Source organism: Bos indicus, chromosome 11, assembly GCF_029378745.1.
Source record: "Bos indicus isolate NIAB-ARS_2022 breed Sahiwal x Tharparkar chromosome 11, NIAB-ARS_B.indTharparkar_mat_pri_1.0, whole genome shotgun sequence".
Classification (NCBI taxonomy): domain Eukaryota; kingdom Metazoa; phylum Chordata; class Mammalia; order Artiodactyla; family Bovidae; genus Bos; species Bos indicus.
This window is the reverse complement of record NC_091770.1, coordinates 1,614,482-1,632,352: the sequence shown is the minus strand read 5'-3', so window position 1 is coordinate 1,632,352 and position 17,871 is coordinate 1,614,482. Positions and strand designations below refer to the sequence as shown.

Below are 17,871 nucleotides of genomic sequence, written 5' to 3'. Positions count from 1 at the left end.
AAAGGAAGCATGGAGAATGGAGGAAAGTGATGTTGAATGCAGAGATGGTTGGAATGTTATTATTCGTTTAGATTTGGAGGTGAGATAGGATAGAAGAGTTGTTAGGTTGCAGATGGAGCTGTTAGGTGGGGTGGAGGGAGAGGAGGACAGCACTTAGTCGAGCACCCCATTTTCTAGCCTCCCCGGGGTTGGTTTGGGAGCGTGAGGGGGTAGAATCAGGGTTTGGTCCCGGGACGTTGCGGGTGGGGGCGGTTACAACTTGGAAAGGTTGCGTTGGGGTTGACTCTCAGAGTTAGGGTGCGCCCCAGAGCTCGCCCTCCGCCAGAGCCCAGGTATCTCACCAGACGGTACCTGTTGCTTCAGCTCCTGATTGCGGCGCTGCAAGGACTGGAGTGGGTCGCGCTGCCGCCTCGCCAGCATCTCCGTCGCCTAGGCGCGAAGAGTACACCAGTCGCCAGGGAAACCATGGCGGCTGCACCGGGACGTGACGCCATCACTACGCGTCCGCCTCGGCGCCCTGCAGCCCGCTGGGAAGCTGATTCTGGAAGAGTGTGGCGTTGGTCCTCTGTTGAAGCGGCTCCTTCAACCTGCAGGGCCGGAGCTCGCTGCTCAGGTTCACTGCCCAGCAAGTCACTTTTTCATAGCCCGTCCCAAAGGATTGGGGTGGAGGTGCGGGAGAATGTGCCGCTGCGTCCGAAACTACAAGTCCCATAATACTCAGTATTACCACATTCCTGCAGGGTTGCTCGGAGTCCCCAGTGGCTCAGCGGTAAAGAACACGCCAGCAATGCGGAAGCCAGCAGGGTGGGGAAGATCTCCTGGACGAGGGTACGGCAACCCACTCCAGTATTCTTTCCTAGAGAATCCCATGGAGGAGCCTGGCGGGCTACAGTCCATAGGATCGGAAAGAGTCGGACACGACTGAAGCGACTGAGCCTGCACGCACCAGTTTTGCTAATCTTGTGTTAGTCGCTTAGTCAGTCGCGTCGGACTCTTGCGATCCCATGGCTCCTCTGTCCATGGAATTCTCTAAGCAAGAATACTGGAGTGAGTTGCCATTCCCTTCTCCAGATCTTACCCACCCAGGGATCAAACCCAGGTCTCCTGCATTGCAAGCGGACTCTTTGCTGTCTGAGCTACCAGGGTACTTGAAGCTTCTTAATGTCTTAAATGAACAGTACAGATAGTTTTGTTACATGGCTTATACGGGATACGTGCTGCTGCATACTCTCACTTCACAAAGGCAGTATTTAATTCTTTGCTATTTGGTATATTGCTGGAGTATCACTTAATTGCAGTTTTTGCATCCTGAGTTCTATGGTCTAGGGATGTTCATTCTACAGGAAGTCTATAAACCGTGATTATGCGCTGCATTTTACATCTCTCAGGGAGGTTGTAATAACATTTCCCCAAGTGGGACTCATTCCTATAAATCCAATTCCCAAACTCTTCCCACTACACAGAAGCTCACTTTTTAAAAGATGAACCACATTGATACAGGTTTACAAGTTAATCCCACAGGCCAAGAGCCATGCTATTTGCATTCTTTCTTCAACAGAAAAGTGATAAGAACCACCTAATTTTCACGTTGAACACAGCTCCATGTAACATCAACCAGATTTGGATACTGATGGTATCCAACATCCTAATAGTGTTCCCTTTTTCTCTAGTCCTCGCCCACCTCCACTCCTACACTAAAAGTAAACTCTACCCCAACTTCTAACTGTAAAAATTTGTCTTCCTTTTGAACAAATAACGGATTCACACAGCGTCCTGGCATCTTGTCAGGCTTCTTTCACTTAACCTGTTTGTGCAATGCATCTGTATCATCATGTAGGTTGTTCCCTCATTGCTCTCTGACATTTCATTGTATGGCATACTCTAGTAGACTCAACTATCCTACTGTTGCTCTGCTTTATTTATAGCTCCTGTCTTTATTTTGAATTAACTTCTTCATGATGGCTCCTGATACTTAAAATTCACTTAAATAGCCAGTTTTTCCATTAAAAATCCAACAACTGAGGTAGTGTTATAAAGTATTTTCAGATGGACTGACAAATCAGTACTTCTAATGATCTTTTAAGAGGTAAGAAAGAAAAAAAACTGCACTAAAAACAATCTGTCATTTAGGAAATCCTTATTTATTTTACGTATATGTCTCTAAATAAATTAGGACAACTTTCTATTTTATAGGGAGCTCCATATTTAAAATGAAAAATTACAGTCATTTCTGCTTCTGCTAAGTCGCTTCAGTCGTGTCCGACTCTGTGCGACTCGAGACAGCAGCCCACCAGGCTCCCCCGTCCCTGGGATTCTCCAGGCAAGAACACTGGAGTGGGTTGCCATTTCCTTCTCCAATGCATGAAAGTGGAAAGTGAAGTCGCTCAGTCATGTCCGACTCTTAGCGACCCCATGGACTGCAGCCTACCAGGCTCCTCCATCCATGGGATTTTTCCAGGCAAGAGTACTGGAGTAGGGTGCCATCACCTTCTCCACTTACATCTACAAGGCTCTTGAAAAGCCAGGTCCTTTGAGATGGTACAGTTCTATGTTGGTAAAAATAAACAAATAAACAGCTTATATACGTGTACCTGTATGGGGAATGAGGAAGGATGAAAAAAAGTTTATTACTCTTGTTTACCTCCACTGGAAAGATGACAGATTTTATACACTTTTGTACCCTATTCAGAGTGACAAACATTTCCTATGAGTCTCGGATTGGCATCATCACCACCTGTAAGTCTGTTAGAAATGCCTCTTCTCAGGCCTCAGCCCAGAACTACAAGATCAGAATGTGTACTGTAATAATACTCCATGGCTTTATGCACATATTCAAGTTTGAGAAATACCACTTCAGTATTCACCATGCTGTAAGGAATGCGATTACTCAGCTATGTTCTTTTTTAACTTACATTGTTTTACTTGTAACCCTCAGCAGTCACTTTAATGCTAGTCATTGCTTCTCCATTGTCATCACTTAATGCCCTTATGAAAACCAAGAGTAACGTAAGACGAGACAGTTCTGAAGTGAAGCAGCCAAAACCAAAGCAAACCACAGCCACTGTTTCTCCTGAGAACAATCTACTTCATAAAACTCATGATTTTCTTCCATCAGAGTGTTACAGTGAACATCGACCTTGTATGGCTTCCTCATAGGAGCTACTGAAAAAGAATTTAACAGCTTTGGGAGAGGCTTGTAGTGGAGAACTAGTCCACTACGAGTCTCTGAAACTGTTAAAATTTTACATTTTACATCTCTTATGGAGGTTTGTAATAACATTTCCCCATGTGGGGGTCATTCCTATAAATGCAATTCCCAAACTCTTCCCCCTACACCAATGATCTGAGCTCACTTTTAAAAAGATGAAAAAGAATTTAACAGCTTGAGAGACACTCATAGTGAAGAACTAGTGGCTAACACGGAGAAGGCAATGGCACCCCACTCCAGTACTCTTGCCTGGAAAATCCCATGGATGGAGGAGCCTGGTGGCCTGCAGTCCATGGGGTCCCAAAGAGTCAGACACGACTGAAGTGACTTGGCACACAGGGACCTGGTCACTCACTCCTGATTTTTAGACACAGCTGGCCCTTGGTACCATTGGAGGACTGGTTCCAGGAGCTGCCACGGATACCAAAATCTAAGGATGCTCAAGTGGCATAGTTGATCATTGCTGTCCATGTTTCCACATGCATGGACTCAACCAACCATGGATAGTGGTTCACTTACATGTAGATTTATTGAAAAAGAAATCTACATGTAAGTGGATCTCTGCAATTCAAACCCATGTTGTTCAAGGGTCAACTGTATTTGGGATTTATCACTAAGCTCTATTCAATGAGTTTTCTCCTTTACATGTATGTTCTGTTAACGATACAAAAGAAATTTCTGTCAATAAAAATTTATACTTTGTGCTTGGAGTATGCTGTCACCCTCAGAAGCGTAAAGGTCTTACATATATTCCCTTACCTCAGGTATTTTTACACAGTTGTTTGGTTTCCAGAATGGCTCCAGCAAATCTGCTGAGCAAAGGGACTGGTAATGGTTCCTAGACCAACTTTGCTTTGCAGTTGTACCAACGAACTAGCACAGATTCCTTAGAAAACAAGGTATATGATCAAAAACAGTAATTATCAGTTTTGAGGCTCCAGCTCTCTTTATGCAAGGATACTGATACTCCTTTCCCTTTTAATAAAAGGTTCAAATACGTTTACATTTTTTATTTTAAAAATAAAATTGATTCATAAAGTGCAAGGAGAATTATTTCTCTCCAGTTCTCCATATCCATCTTCAGTGAGCTGTTGGAAACATAAAAGAAAAATAAAAATTAGAAATACGTAATGGATAACTTCCAATTATTTTTACTGTTTAGTTAAACCATGACCAACAAGATCTGGTGTTACAGATAAGAAAACTGAGACCCTGAAAGTTTGCAGAGCTCTAATGAAAAAGCCAAGACTAGGTTCAAAGCTCCTGACTTACAAGCCACTGTTCTTTCCACTTTCCCAGCCTGCCAAAAAGCTAAGAATTTAGACTGGAGATGACAAAGCATGAATGCAAAGATGTACTATGATGCTATCAAAGATATTTTTAAATATAAACTGATCAGGGAGAGAAAAGGATGGTAAGAACACCTCTACGGTCCGTCTTCTTTCTTTCTATTCTTTCGAGTGTTTTCCATTTTGAAGCTTAATGTTGTCAAGGTGCAATGACTTTGCACGTGGTTAAGGCAGTCCCGTTAAACACGCGCAGGGAACTGAACTATGGAACGAAAGTGTGCGTTACCACGGAAAATAGAACTTTCTCCTCTTTCTGGGGCCCTTGAAACCCTCTTGCCGCAAGATATTGGTCTATCCCCAAAATCTCCCCTTAAAGCGCTGCTATAAATACTGCTCACCAACTCCAAGACAAGCCTGGCACTGCGGGCGCAGGGCGTGAGACGGGCCTAGCTATGGCCGAGGCCCCGCACGGGACAGGGTAGATGCCCTCGAGGTGGTCGCGCGGGAGTCGGCGGGGACCAACAGGGCGGGGATCTCAGGCCAGATCCAGCTTCTTCTGCGTCGCCGCTAGCTTATCTTGCAGCCTCTTCTTCCTCCAGTCCAGGTAGCGCCGCCGCAGCCGGTTTGCCTGCCAGCCCACGAGCACTCCGGAGGCGAATGCCACCAGTACAGACAACTGCAGTGTCCTCTCGGACACATCCGCCATCGCGAACCCGGGGCGTGCAGCGCGGCTACGGCGGGGCGGCGGGGTCAAAAGACCCAACGCGTTCAGGGGCGGGGCACATCCTGCGGTGCATCTCTTGAATCTCGCGGATTGGTAGAGAATACGCCTGCAATGCAAGAGACCCGAGTTCGATCCCGGGGTCGGCAAGATCCCCTGGAGGAAGAAATGGCAACCCACTCCAGTATTTTTGCCTGGGAAAGCCCACTGACAGAGGAGCCTGGTGGGCTACAGTCCATGGAGTCGCAAGAGTCAGACAGAGACGTAGCGACTAAACCACCACCACCGGTTGAAGACTTGGTTGGCTCTCTTACATCCCCATCTTTCCCTTCTCAGAGCCCTTACTGCAAATGTTGTTTGGCGTTCATCAGATATTTCCTTGCATTATTAACTAACTTCAGTGGTGCCTCTTTCTAACCCCATGGGCAGTTCAACCTCTTTATATTTTCTCGAAGCAGTAGAATGTGAACCAAGTATGTGACTTTAAATTTTCTGAAAAAAATTTTTTTTTAAATTTTCTGGTAACTTATTAAAAATGCAAACAGATGAAATTGTTGTTAATAATGTATTTTATTTAGTTTACATTTGTTGCTGCGTCGCTTCAGTCGTGTCCGACTCTGTGCAACCCCATAGACCGCAGACCACCAGGCTCCCCCGTCCCTGGGATTCTCCAGGCAAGAACACTGGAGTGGGTTGCCATTTCCTTCTCCAATGCATAAAAGTGGAAAGTGAAAGTGAAGTCGCTCAGTGGTGTCTGACTCTTAGCGACCCCATGGACTGCAGCCTACCAGGCTCTTCCGTGCATGGGATTTTCCAGGCAAGAGTACTGGAGTGGGTTGCCATTGCCTTCTCCTTTAGTTTACATAGAGAAGTTATTATGAAGTTTTTAAATTCTTTTTTATATTGAAAGTCTATGAAATCTGGTGTAGATGTTATAATTAACCGAACATCTCAATTTGAACAGTAAATTTTTAGTGCAGATATTTGATCAGTTTCTAGAATTTGTAGAAGTTAGTTGAAAAGTTAGATTCATATACCCACATTGTTCCAAAGACGTGTAAAAATTTCTGCAATGACTGAGTTGAATATTGGTTTTTATATTAAAATTCATTAAGTTGTTTTTATAGATGTATTTTATTTGGCTGCAGCAGGTCTGGGTTGCAGCACACAGGATCTTTTCAGGTGTGGCATGGGAGCCTTTGGCCTTTCCTGGTAGCTCAGCTGGTAAAGAATCCGCCTGCAATGCAGGAGGCCCTGCTCTGCATTGGCAGGGTCTCTGGCCTGGAGAATTACGTGGACCGTATAGTCCATGGGTTGCAAAGAGTCAGACACCACTGAGTGACTTTCACTTTCACCTGTGAGGTTTTAGGTGTGGCATTTGAGCTCTTAATTGCAGCGTGTGCGATCTAGTTCCCTGACCAGGTATCAGACTTGGGTTCCCTGCCCTGGGAGTTTGGAATCTTAGCCCCTGGACCACCAGGGAAGTCCCTAAATTGTTTTAAAAAATTCAAAACCTGGTTCTTCAGTCACGCTAATCACATAGGCGGCTTTGTTGTTGAGTCGCTGGTTGTGTCCGACGCTCTGGGACCCCGTGGACCGCAGCACTCCGGTGTCCTCCCCTGTTTGCCAGAGCTTGCTCAAACTCAAGTCCACCGAGTCAGTCAGTAACCATCTCGTCTTCTGCCGTCCCCTTCTCCTGCCCTCAGTCTTTCCCAGCATCAGGGTCTTTTCCTGTGAGTCAGCTCTTCACATCAGGTGGCCAAAGTATTGGAACTGCAGCTCCAGCATCAGTCCTTCCAATGGGTATTCAGGGTTGATTTCCTTTCTGATTGACTGCTTTGATCTCCTTGCAGTGCAAGGGTCTGAGAAAACCGTAATTCAAGCAGACGTATGCTCATTGTTTACTGAGCTCACTAGGCAGGGTGCTGCCTGAGAACGTTTCCAGGTGCAGTCTTCCTGCTTGGTATACTTTCCCCCTAGACACCTTCAGGACTGACTCCTTCACCGCCTTTAGGTTTTGTCAACTGCCACTTTCTCAGTGGGACCTATTTAAAAGTCACAAGCCCAACAAATCCCCGCTCTCTGGTACTTCTGCTCTCTGTTTTCCTGCTTTGTTCCCCTACTCCATCCTTACCACCCTCCACATGCTGTAGAATTTATTGGGCTGGCAAAAAAATTCATCCAGGGTTTCCATAATATGTTCCCAAAAATCCAAACAAACATTTTGGCCAACCCAATACTTATCGAATACAAAAACTGTTTATCTCCAGCTCCCCTGCTTCTATGTAAGCTACTTGAGGGTGGATTTTCTTTTTGTTTTGTTTGTTTGTTTCAGTTGTATATTGATGAGTCCCAAGTGCCTACAATAATGGCTGGTACATGGTGTTAGTTGCTCATTCATGTCTGACTCTGTGTGACCCATAGGCTGTAGCCCGCCAGGCTCCTCCATCCATGGGATTCTTCAGGCAAGTATACTGGAGTGGGTAGTCATTCTCTTCTCCAGGAGATCTTCCTGACCCAGGGATCAAACCTGGGTCTCTGTCATTGCCAGTGGATTTTTTAGCCTCTGAGGTTTGCACAGTAGCAGACACTCAGTAAACATTTGGTGTTGAGTGACAGGCGGGGAGTGGTTACAAGAGGCTTATTTGTGGGTGACCGAACTAAATCTTAAGTGGAATAGATAAGTAGGATAATCCAAAGAAAAAACTTAATTTCCCTGAATCTTCGTTTTCTCAGTTGTAAAATGAGGAGTTTGGTATCGTTCAATAGCTCTGAGGCATGTTTAAAAGCCAGTTTTGGCAGCCTGACGTGCTGTACTTGAACCACTGCTGATATTGCAATTTGAACTTCACGTGGAATCCATGTCTCATCCCTAAGTGGCCCTTGGGTTAAAAATAAGCCAGATCATGTACACGGGAGCCTTGAATATGGGAGAACCTTAGACACATAGACCTGGCAGAAACCATAGAAAATTGCCCTTGTTTTATTTTCATTTTAAAAAATATTTATTTTTTTTTATTTGGCCGTGCAGGGTTTTAGTGTGGCACGTGGGATCCTTGGTCTTCATTGAGGCATGCGGAATCTCAGTTACAGCATGTGGGGTTTAGTTCCCTGACCAGGCTCCCTGCATTGGGAATGCAGAGTCTTAGCCACTGGACCACTAGGGAAGTCCCCAAATCCTCTTGTTTTAGCAGGAGGTAACTCGGGCCAGAAGGATGAATAGAGCTGATGGGAAGGAGTTCAGAGGTATAAGATTTAAATCCCTTTTAAAAAGCTAGTGTGCCCCTGACTTGAGATTTTGTATTTTTCTCCTGGGTACATTGTTTCAGTGGGGCATTTTAGTAGACTTGATAATGGTCAACTGGCTTTGAGGTGATGATTACTGGGGATTTACAGGCTGAATAGTCAAGTGTAATGAGTTAAAGGATTACAAGAGTGTCTTTTGAATGATACATTAACTACCACTGTTGAGTTTGCATTTCAAAGTGCTTGCCAAGCAAAAGATATTGCCATTTACAGTATTAGACTTACATTTGTTGTAAGTTCATTTAATGTATGTATGCAAATAGAATTGGTTTCCTCTACAACTCTTTTTGTCGTTACCTGTGCGTTCGGCATCATACCAAGAAATCATTGCAAATCCCATGTCATGAAAGTATTTCCCTGTGTTTTCCTCTAAGAATTGTATAGTTTTAGCTCTTACATTCAGGTCTTTGATTCATTTTCGAGTTACTTTTTGTATATTGTATAAGGTAAAGTTTCAACCTCATTCATGTGGATGTTCAGTTGTCCCAACATCATCTGTTGAGGAGACTTGTCTTTTCCCCATTGAATGGCCTTGCCATCCTTGCTGAAAATCAATTGATGGTATATGTTAGGGTTTATTTCTAGGCCGTCTATTCTATTCCATTGATCTATGTGTCTGTTCTTATGCCAGCACCACACTGTTTCATTACTGTGGTTTTGTAGTAAGTTTAGTAATCAGAAGTGTGAGTCCTCCAACTTTGTTCTTTGCTATTTTTTTAAATTTTGTTTTATCACAAACATTCTCATGTGAAGTAGTGGTTTAGTTGCTAAGTTATGCCTGACTCTTCCGACCCCATGGAATGTAGCTGCCGTGCTCCTGCGCTGCAGGCAGATTCTTTATCAACAGAGCCACCAGGGAAGCCCCATGTGAAGTGGTGTGTCACTGTGATTTTCAAATTGCTTTTTCCTAATGATGAGTGATGTTGAATATCTTTTCATGTGTTTACTTGTCCCTAGTATGTCTTCTTTGGAGAAGTGTCATTTCCCCACTTTATAACTGGGTCGCTTTGTGCCCTGGTTCAGTTCAGTTCAGTTCAGTTCAGTCGCTCAGTCATGTCCGACACTTTGCGACCCCATGAATTGCAGCACGCCAGGCCTCCCTGTCCACCACCAACTCCCGGAGTTCACCCAAACTCTTGTCCATTGAGTCGGTGATGCCATCCAGCAATCTCATCCTCTGTCGTCCCCTTCTCCTCCTGCCCCCAATCCCTCCCAGCATCAGAGTCTTTTCCAATGAGTCAACTCTTCACATGAGATGGCCAAAGTATTGGAGTTTCAGCTTTAGCATCAGTCCTTCTAAAGAACACCAAGGACTGATCTCCTTTAGAATAGACTGGTTGGATCTCTTTGCAGTCCAAGGGACTCTCAAGAGTCTTCTTCAATACCACAGTTCAAAAGCATCAATTCTTTGGTGCTCAGCTTTCTTCACAGTCCATACATGACCACTGGAAAAACCATAGCCTTGACTAGACAGACCTTTGTTGGCAAAGTAATGTCTCTGCTTTTGAATGTGCTGTCTAGGTTGGTCATAACTTTCCTTCCAAGGAGTAAGCGTCTTTTAATTTCATGGCTGCAATCACCATCTGCAGTGATTTTGGAGCCCAAAAAAATAAAGTCTGACACTGTTTCCACTGTTTCCCCATCTATTTCCCATGAAGTGATGGGACCAGATGCCATGATCTTAGTTTTCTGAATGTTGAGCTTTTTTTTCCGCTCTCCTCTTTCACTTTCATCAAGAGGATTTTTAGTTCCTCTTCACTTTCTGCCATAAGGGTGGTGTCATCTGCATATCTGAGGTTATTGATATTTCTCCCGGCAATCTTGATTCCAGCTTGTGCTTCTTCCAGCCCAGCATTTCTCATGATGTACTCTGCATATAAATTAAATAAGCAGGGTGACAATATACAGCCTTGAAGTACTCCTTTTCCTATTTGGAACCAGTCTGTTGTTCCATGTCCAGTTCTGTTGCTTCCTGACTGTATGTAAGTTTCTCAAGAGGCAGGTCAGGTGGTCTGGCATTCCCATCTCTTTCAGAATTTTCCACAGTTTATTGTGATCCACACAGTCAAAGGCTTTGGCATAGTCATTAAAGCAGAAATAGATATTTTTCTGGAACTCTCTTGCTTTTTCCATGATCCAGTGGATATTGGCAATTTGATCTCTGGTTCCTCTGCCTTTTCTAAATCCACCTTGAACATCTGGAAGTTCACGGTTCACATATTGCTGAAGCCTGGCTTGGAGAATTTTGAGCATTTTACTAGCGTGTGAGATGACTGCAATTGTGCAGTAGTTTGAGCATTCTTTGGCATTGCCTTTCTTTGGGATTGGAATGAAAACTGACCTTTTCCAGTCCTGTGGCCACTGCTGAGTTTTCCGAATTTGCTGGCATATTGAGTGCAGCATTTTCACAGCATCATCTTTCAGGTTTGAAATAGCTCAGCTGGAATTCCATCACCTCCACTAGCTTTGTTCATAGTCCTGGTTACTTTTATGTAAATTCTCTGTATATATTTTAATCCTACAAACAGTTATTATTGTTGTTTTACACAGCCAATAATCATTAAGATTCACCCACATGTTTATTGGGTGAATAAGTTGCTTTTTATTGCTCTTCATACCTCCTCGTGTCTCTGTGCTTCCATGTAGAATTATTTTCCTTCTACCTAAAAAATCCACTTAATATATTCTGTAGCAAGTCTGCTGCTAAAGAAATTTCTCCATTGTAATTTGCCTAATTATCCTTATTTCACTTTTGCTTTGGAAGGATAATTTTCAGGGTATAGAATTCTAGGTTATCGGTTATTTTTCTTTGTTGCTTTGAAGGTATCATTACCTTTTCTTCGGGCTGAGAAGTCAATCATAAGCTTTGCTTTTGTGTCTTTCATGGTAGCATGAATTTATACCTTTCTTCTGGCCAGTTTTAGCATTTTCTCCTTTAAGTTTTGGTAATTTGATGTGCGGTTTTTAAGTGAGTTTTTGTTTGTATTGATCCATCTTGTGTTCATAGTTTCTTGGATCTGTGACTTGTCTTTTGTCTTGTTCTGGCAGTACCACACAGCTTACAGGATCATAGTTCCCTACTAGGGATTGAACCAGGACTCCTGGCAATGAAAGCACTGAGTCCTAACCCCTGCACCACCAGGGAATTCCCTAAAAGAAATTCTTGATAATTTGAATCTTTGGACAATATCGTAATCCAGAGAGAATTTATCTTGCTTCCAGGGCAGAACTTATTATTCCCTTTTCTGTCTTTATTAGTTCATTAATTATGCATTCTTTTACTTTTGATATTTTCCCTAGACCTTACGACATTCATCTTTGACTTACTAGAGACTAACATAACTGTGTCCCATTAGGGACTGAGTGAATTAGAAGGTAGGCTTCAGTCCTTATAAAGGTGGATCTACTTCTACTTCATACTTCGTTATAGACTGTATACCTTCAGGGTCCATCCTGAAAGCCTGAGGTGTTCTTCGTTTGGTCCTGAACCCGAGTGTTTGTTGGTGCACATGTTCTTAGTCGCCTCAGTCGTGTCCGACTCTTTGTGACCCCAGGGACTGTAGTCTGCCAGGCCCTCTGTCCATGGGATTCTCCAGGCAAGAATACTGGAGTGGGTTGCCATGCCCTGCTCCAGGCGATCTTCCCAATCCAGGGATCAAACCCTTGTCTCTTACGTCTCCTGCATTGGCAGGCGGGTTCTTTACCACCAGCGCCACCTGGGAAGCCCCCGAGTGTTTGTCCTCCCAGCTCTGACACATCACCAGCTCTCCCTTCAGCATCTCAGCATCTCATCTGCTGCTCTTGGCTCAGCCTGTCAGTCCCCACTTGCCAACTGGCAAATGCCTTGAAAGGAGAATCAAGCCAAGTTCAAGCTCAAGTTCAAGCTCACTCTCTAGGTTCCTTTTTGCCAGGATGCTGGCTCCCTGAGGTTCCCTGCAGCTCCTTGCTGCCTTAGATTTAAAAAAAAATTTTTTTTGCCAGGATTTTCTAGTTATTCTCAGTGGGAAGTCTGCCTGAAACAAACTATGGCCAGAAGCAAAGTGACATATTAAAATTTGACATATTAAAATCAAATTACGATACCAATCCCTCTCTCAGAGGGATTCATTGGAATTCAAATACTACCGTCTATCATCCATTCAAAAACTATGTGAACAAGCCCTTCGGTAACAGTGTCTTCCCAGATTTTATCTTATTCCAATATGTATTTTTATGCTTATACGTAATTTGTTCCTATGTCCCCCATAAATGGGGCTTCCCTGGTGATTCTGTAGCCCACCTGCCAATGCAGAAGACACGTGTTCAATCCCTGGATTGAGAAGATCCCCTGGAGGAAATGGCAACCCACTCCAGTATTCTTGCCTGGAGAATCCCATGGACAGAGGAGCCTGGTGGACTACAGTCTATGGGGTCGAAAAGAGTCAGATACAGCTTAGGGATTGAACAGCAGCAGCAGGTGCTGCTGCATGATAGGTGAATACATTTAATTTCCTGTAATAAATGTATTCTAACAAATATAATTTTCAAAAAATTTTCAGTATATTCTAACAAATATGTATTTCCAAATATAATTTCCAAACTCACTTCCAGAATGAGTTATATGTACTCATTCTGTAAATTATATTTGTTAGCATAGAACAAATAATATATATATTATATTGTATATATATGTATTATATTTTGCTCAGTCACCCACCAGACTCCTCTGTCCCTGGCATTTTTCAGGCAAGAATACTGGAGTGGGTTGGTATTCTCTTCTCCAGGGGATCTTCCTGACCCAGGGATTGAACTCACATCTACTGCATCGGCAGGCGGATTCTTTACCACTGCGCCACCTTGGAAGCTTAGCATACACCTATTTGCTTGCCATCAGCCTAGATCAGTTTAACGCAATCTCAGATCTCCTGTTACTTTATCCATCAACATTTTGGTATAAGGACTCTGAAAAATAATCTAAACACCATTGTCACATCTAAAAATTTAATAATGCCTTTATATTACTAAATATATAGTCAGTTCAAATTTCTTTTTCAATGTATTTGTTAAAGAAATCAGGTGATTTATGGAAATATCCTGATATTAATACAGAAATATTAATAAAATCAGAATTTTATTAGTCACATCCCTTTGGTGTCATTAAACACATTCCTTAGTTCTTTATGCAGGCATAATGTGTTTTATTGTATTTCGCTTTATTTTGCTTTGCAGAAATTGCATTTTTTACAAGTTGAAGGTTTGTGGCAACCCTGCATTGACAGATGATGGTTGGTATTTTTTTTTAGCAATATCACATTTTAAAATGAAGGTATGTACATTTTTTAAAGAAATAGTGCTATTGCACACTTAATAGACTACAGTATAAACATAACTGAGAAACCAAAAAATTCATGTGACTTGCTTTGCTGCAATATTCACTTTATTGAGGGGTCTGGAACCAAACCTGCAGTATCGAACTATGCCTGTAGTCCTCAAAACTGATCGTTTGATCTAGAGTTTTGATCATATTAGGTTCCAGTTTGGGGCAAGAGTATGCCATAGGCAGGGGTATGTTCTCCTATAAGGATGCAAAAGACATCTCTTCTCTCTCTCTCTTTACATTAGAAGTCATGGATAATCATTGCCTGAATTCATTGACTCATCATGGATTGCAAATGGTCATATTTTAATTCCACAGTTCTTCATTATTCAGCTGGAACACTTCAATAAAGAGAAACTTCCCATCAGCCACTCTTTAAAAAAATTTATTTTTGGTTGTGTGGGTCTTTGTTGCTGCATGTGGGCTCTCTCTAGTTGTGGCGCGAGGGCTTCTCGTTGCGGTGGCTTCTCTTGTGGAGCAGGGCTTCTAGGCACGCGAACTTCAGCAGCTGTGGCACACAGGCTTAGCTGTTCCACAGCATGTGGAATCTTCCTGGGCCAGGGATTGAACCTGCATCCCCTGCATCGGCAGGCAGATTCTTAACCACTGGACCACCAGGGAAGTCCCTGTCATTCACTCTTAATTACTCTGAGTATCATTTAATGGAGAAAGGTGAGACAGGTGCTCGCACCTTCCCCTCTGTTTACCAGTTTTCCAAATAACGATTTAGTTTCCTAGCATTCTGTAGCTATCTTTTAAAAGGATCATTAGAAACGCAGAGATTTTAACACACATAATATGTTTCTATCTATTGCATTGTATTCCTCATTAGTGTTCAGATCATTCCATTGTCGGCCAGTGGAAACTCTTGAGTCATCTGTGCTCACTGCCACGCGTCACAGCCAGGAGGCCACTGTCCAGGACTCCAGCAGATCAGATGACTGGAAGGAAGCTCTGTGTTGCAGAGCACTCTATTCCATGGACTCTGTCCTATGCACTCTGCCCTTGGCTGGTTTTCATTTGTATCCTTCCTTGTAATAAACCTCAGCTATGAGCATAACAGCTTTCAATGAGTTCTGTGAGTCTTTACAGCAAATTACTGGTGGCCTTGGGAACGCCCCAAATTTGTGATTGATGTCGGAAGTGATGGCAGTCTTCTGGGGACTGCTTCCTAGACTTGGCAATTTGGCTCACTTCTCATACCAAGAAACTAAGGCGAGAACTCCTTTTTTTTTTTTTAATATAAAGAAGTTGTTCTTTGTTGCTTTTCTTTTTTACAATTTATTTATTTATTGTGGCCATGCGGCATGTGGGATCATAGTTCCCTGGCCAGAGATTAAACCCACGCCCCACCCGCAGTGGAAGCTCAGAGTCTTAACTGCTGGACCACCAGGGAAGCCCTTAGAGAACTGCTTTTTTCAAAAGCAGAGACTTCACAAAAGAAGAAATGACTCCAACAAAATAGAACTATAAACAGCTTTTATGTGAAATCATCCACAGTGATGCTTCATTTCATCCTTTGCTTTAATAACTCAGTTTTGTTTATAAAATTTTCAACTTGGAATAGATCAGCACTTTAGGCTGAGAACTATTTTTGGACTCTCATGTGGCTTCAAAGAATACCTAGGTAGTTCAGATTGGAGTTCTGGCCCTGAGCCTTCAGCCAGGGGCAGGGGAGGGGGAAACAAGCCATCACCCCCAGTGAGAACACAGGCAAGATGCCAAACGTAGCTGTGGGTTCCCACGGGGCACGGGGGAGGGGGCCAGGGAGCCCTGAGAAAACTGTGTCCTCTGGGAACCGAAAGCACAGAATAACCTCCTACATCCTCTTTTCTGTGGTTAATTGGAAGGTCTTCATGGAAGCCATTCCACACTACTTCCAGAAATTTCCACTCAACACACACTTACCGAAAACCTTTTATTTTCCAGATACTGTATCAGATGCTTTGAGAACTGTCTGTGGACAAGATCAAGATTTCTACCCTTGTGGACAGTACATCATTATCTATGGATAATAAACAATAAACGTGAGATGAGAAATTGTAGGGTTGAAGGTGATAAGGGCAATGCAAGAAAGTAAGAGACGAGGAGAGGGGTCAGAAGGATGGGAGTGGGCAGGAGAATCAAGTGGGACAGTCAGGGCCCCCGAGAAGGTGGGGGCTGAGCAAACACTGGAGGGGCAGGGAGCTGGGCAGCTGGGTGCGGGGGAACCAGCCATCTGGGCTGAAGGCGTGGCTGGAGCAAAGACCCTGAGGAGTGTTGGAGAAACGGAATGGAAGCCAGCGAGGCTGGAGCAGAGCGTGTGAGAAGGGGGCGGTGGATGGAGTCAAAGACAGCAGGATGGCAGTTGGGTTGTGCTGCCAGAGAAATACGTTTGAGAAGGGTTTTTGTTGTTGTTGTTCTTTTACAATGTATTTATTCACTTTGGATGCATAGCACATGGAACATTAGTTCCCAGGACCAGGGATCGAACACACAGCCCCTGCATTGGAAGTGCAAAGTCTCAGCCACTGGACCAGCAGGGGAGTCCTGTTTGAGGTTTGCCCCTTACCGTCCCTCGTGGCTCAGTCAGTAAAGAATCCACCTGCCAATGCAGGAGACGTGGGTTGGATCCCTGATCGGGGAGATCCCCTGGAGAAGAAAATGGCAACCCACTCCAGTATTCTTGCCTGGAAGTCCCAAGGACAGAGAAGCCTGGTGGGCTACAGTCCCTGGGGTCGCAAAGAGTTGGATACGACTTAGCAGCTAAACCACCACCACCTGTCTATCACCCATGACCACCTGTCAACCATGTGTCCTAACTGGCTGCCTTGCAGTGTTCAAAATACTTCTACAAATCTCATGGGATTGTTAGGCAGAATTAGGCAGACTTCTTTGGTAAAATATGAACTTTTTTCATTTTCTCAACTGAAAGTCCCCAGGAGCTCTTTCTGGACAGAGCAGAGTGAGTGGAGTGGAAATTCCACAATGCCCGTAGCTCTGGGTTTGTAATCCTGGTGCTACACTTCCAAGCTGTGTGACCTAGGACAGCTTGATTCTCCTCTCTGAGCTTCTTTTTTCTTAATTCTAAAGTGGGGTGCCGGCATGCTTGGTCGCTTGGTTGTGTCCAACTCTCTGTGATCCCATGGACTGCAGCCCGCCAGGCTCCTCTTTCCATGGGATTCTCCAGGTAAGAGTACAGGAGTGGGTTGGGATTCTCTTCTCCACGGGGTCTTCCTGACCAAGGGATCGAACTCACGTCTTGGGCATTGGCAGGCGAATTCTTTACCACTGAGCCACCAGGGAAGTGTAACCAACATCTGTATGGGCCTAATTATGTCCTCCACCACTCCAAATTCATGTACTGAAGAGCTAACCCCCCAGCACCTCAAAATGTGAAGTTTATTTTTTTGCCACATTATCTTTTGCGGCATATGAACTTCTCTCTAGTTGAGGCACACAGGCTTAGTTGCCCTACAGCATATGAGATCTTAGTTCTCTAACCTGGGGTGGAACTCACATCTGCTGCATTTGGAGGCAGATTCTTAACCACTAATCCACCAGGGAAGTTTCAGAGTTAGGGTTGTTTTTGTTTTTTACAAAGGTAATTAAGTTAAAATGAAATCATTTTGGGTGGATATTTGCCAAGCTTCTCATACAGTGTCTGAAAAATAAAAGGTTTTCAGTAAGTATTTGTTGAATGGAAATATCTGGAAGTGGGGTGGGGTGGTTTCCATCAACAGCTTGCAAGTAATCATTGTTCTTATAAGAGAGGGAAATTTGGGCATGGACGGGCAGAGCGGGAACCCATGTCAAGACACAAGGAGGAGAAGATGGCCATCTACAAGCCAAAGGGAGAAGCCTCAGAAGAGACCAACCTGCCAACACCTTGAACTTGAAGTTCTAGCCTCTAGGACAGTGGGAAAACAAATTTCTATTGTTGAAGTCCCTCACCTCCCCAGTCTGCGGCACTTCTATGGTCACTCTGGTAAACCAATTTAGTACTCCAAAA

General features: G+C 43.8%; 2 protein-coding genes across 5 annotated transcripts in view; both read right to left on the bottom strand.

Annotated features, from left to right (window-relative positions):
* NPHP1 (nephrocystin 1) overlaps nt 1-2,413 on the bottom strand; it is a 69,155-nt gene extending 66,742 nt beyond the window's left edge. Inside the window, exon 1 of one of the 4 annotated variants that reach the window (XM_070798178.1) lies at nt 352-2,413. In XM_070798178.1, coding sequence (XP_070654279.1) covers nt 352-420 — 69 coding nt within the window. In that variant the 5' untranslated portion in view covers nt 421-2,413. Of the gene's footprint in view, nt 1-341 lie in introns of all 4 variants that reach the window. The other 3 variants (XM_019969623.2, XM_019969625.2, XM_070798179.1) reach the window with 3 other exon arrangements.
* A 1,790-nt stretch (nt 2,414-4,203) lies between these two features.
* On the bottom strand, nt 4,204-5,239 carry MTLN (mitoregulin). The gene is made up of 2 exons (XM_070798180.1): nt 4,896-5,239; nt 4,204-4,296 (listed from the first exon to the last, which is right to left on the bottom strand). Exon 1 carries the CDS (start codon nt 5,201-5,203, stop codon nt 5,033-5,035), a length of 171 nt encoding a protein of 56 aa, XP_070654281.1. The 5' UTR covers nt 5,204-5,239; the 3' UTR covers nt 4,204-4,296; nt 4,896-5,032.
* Nucleotides 5,240-17,871: the final 12,632 nt, after the last annotated feature.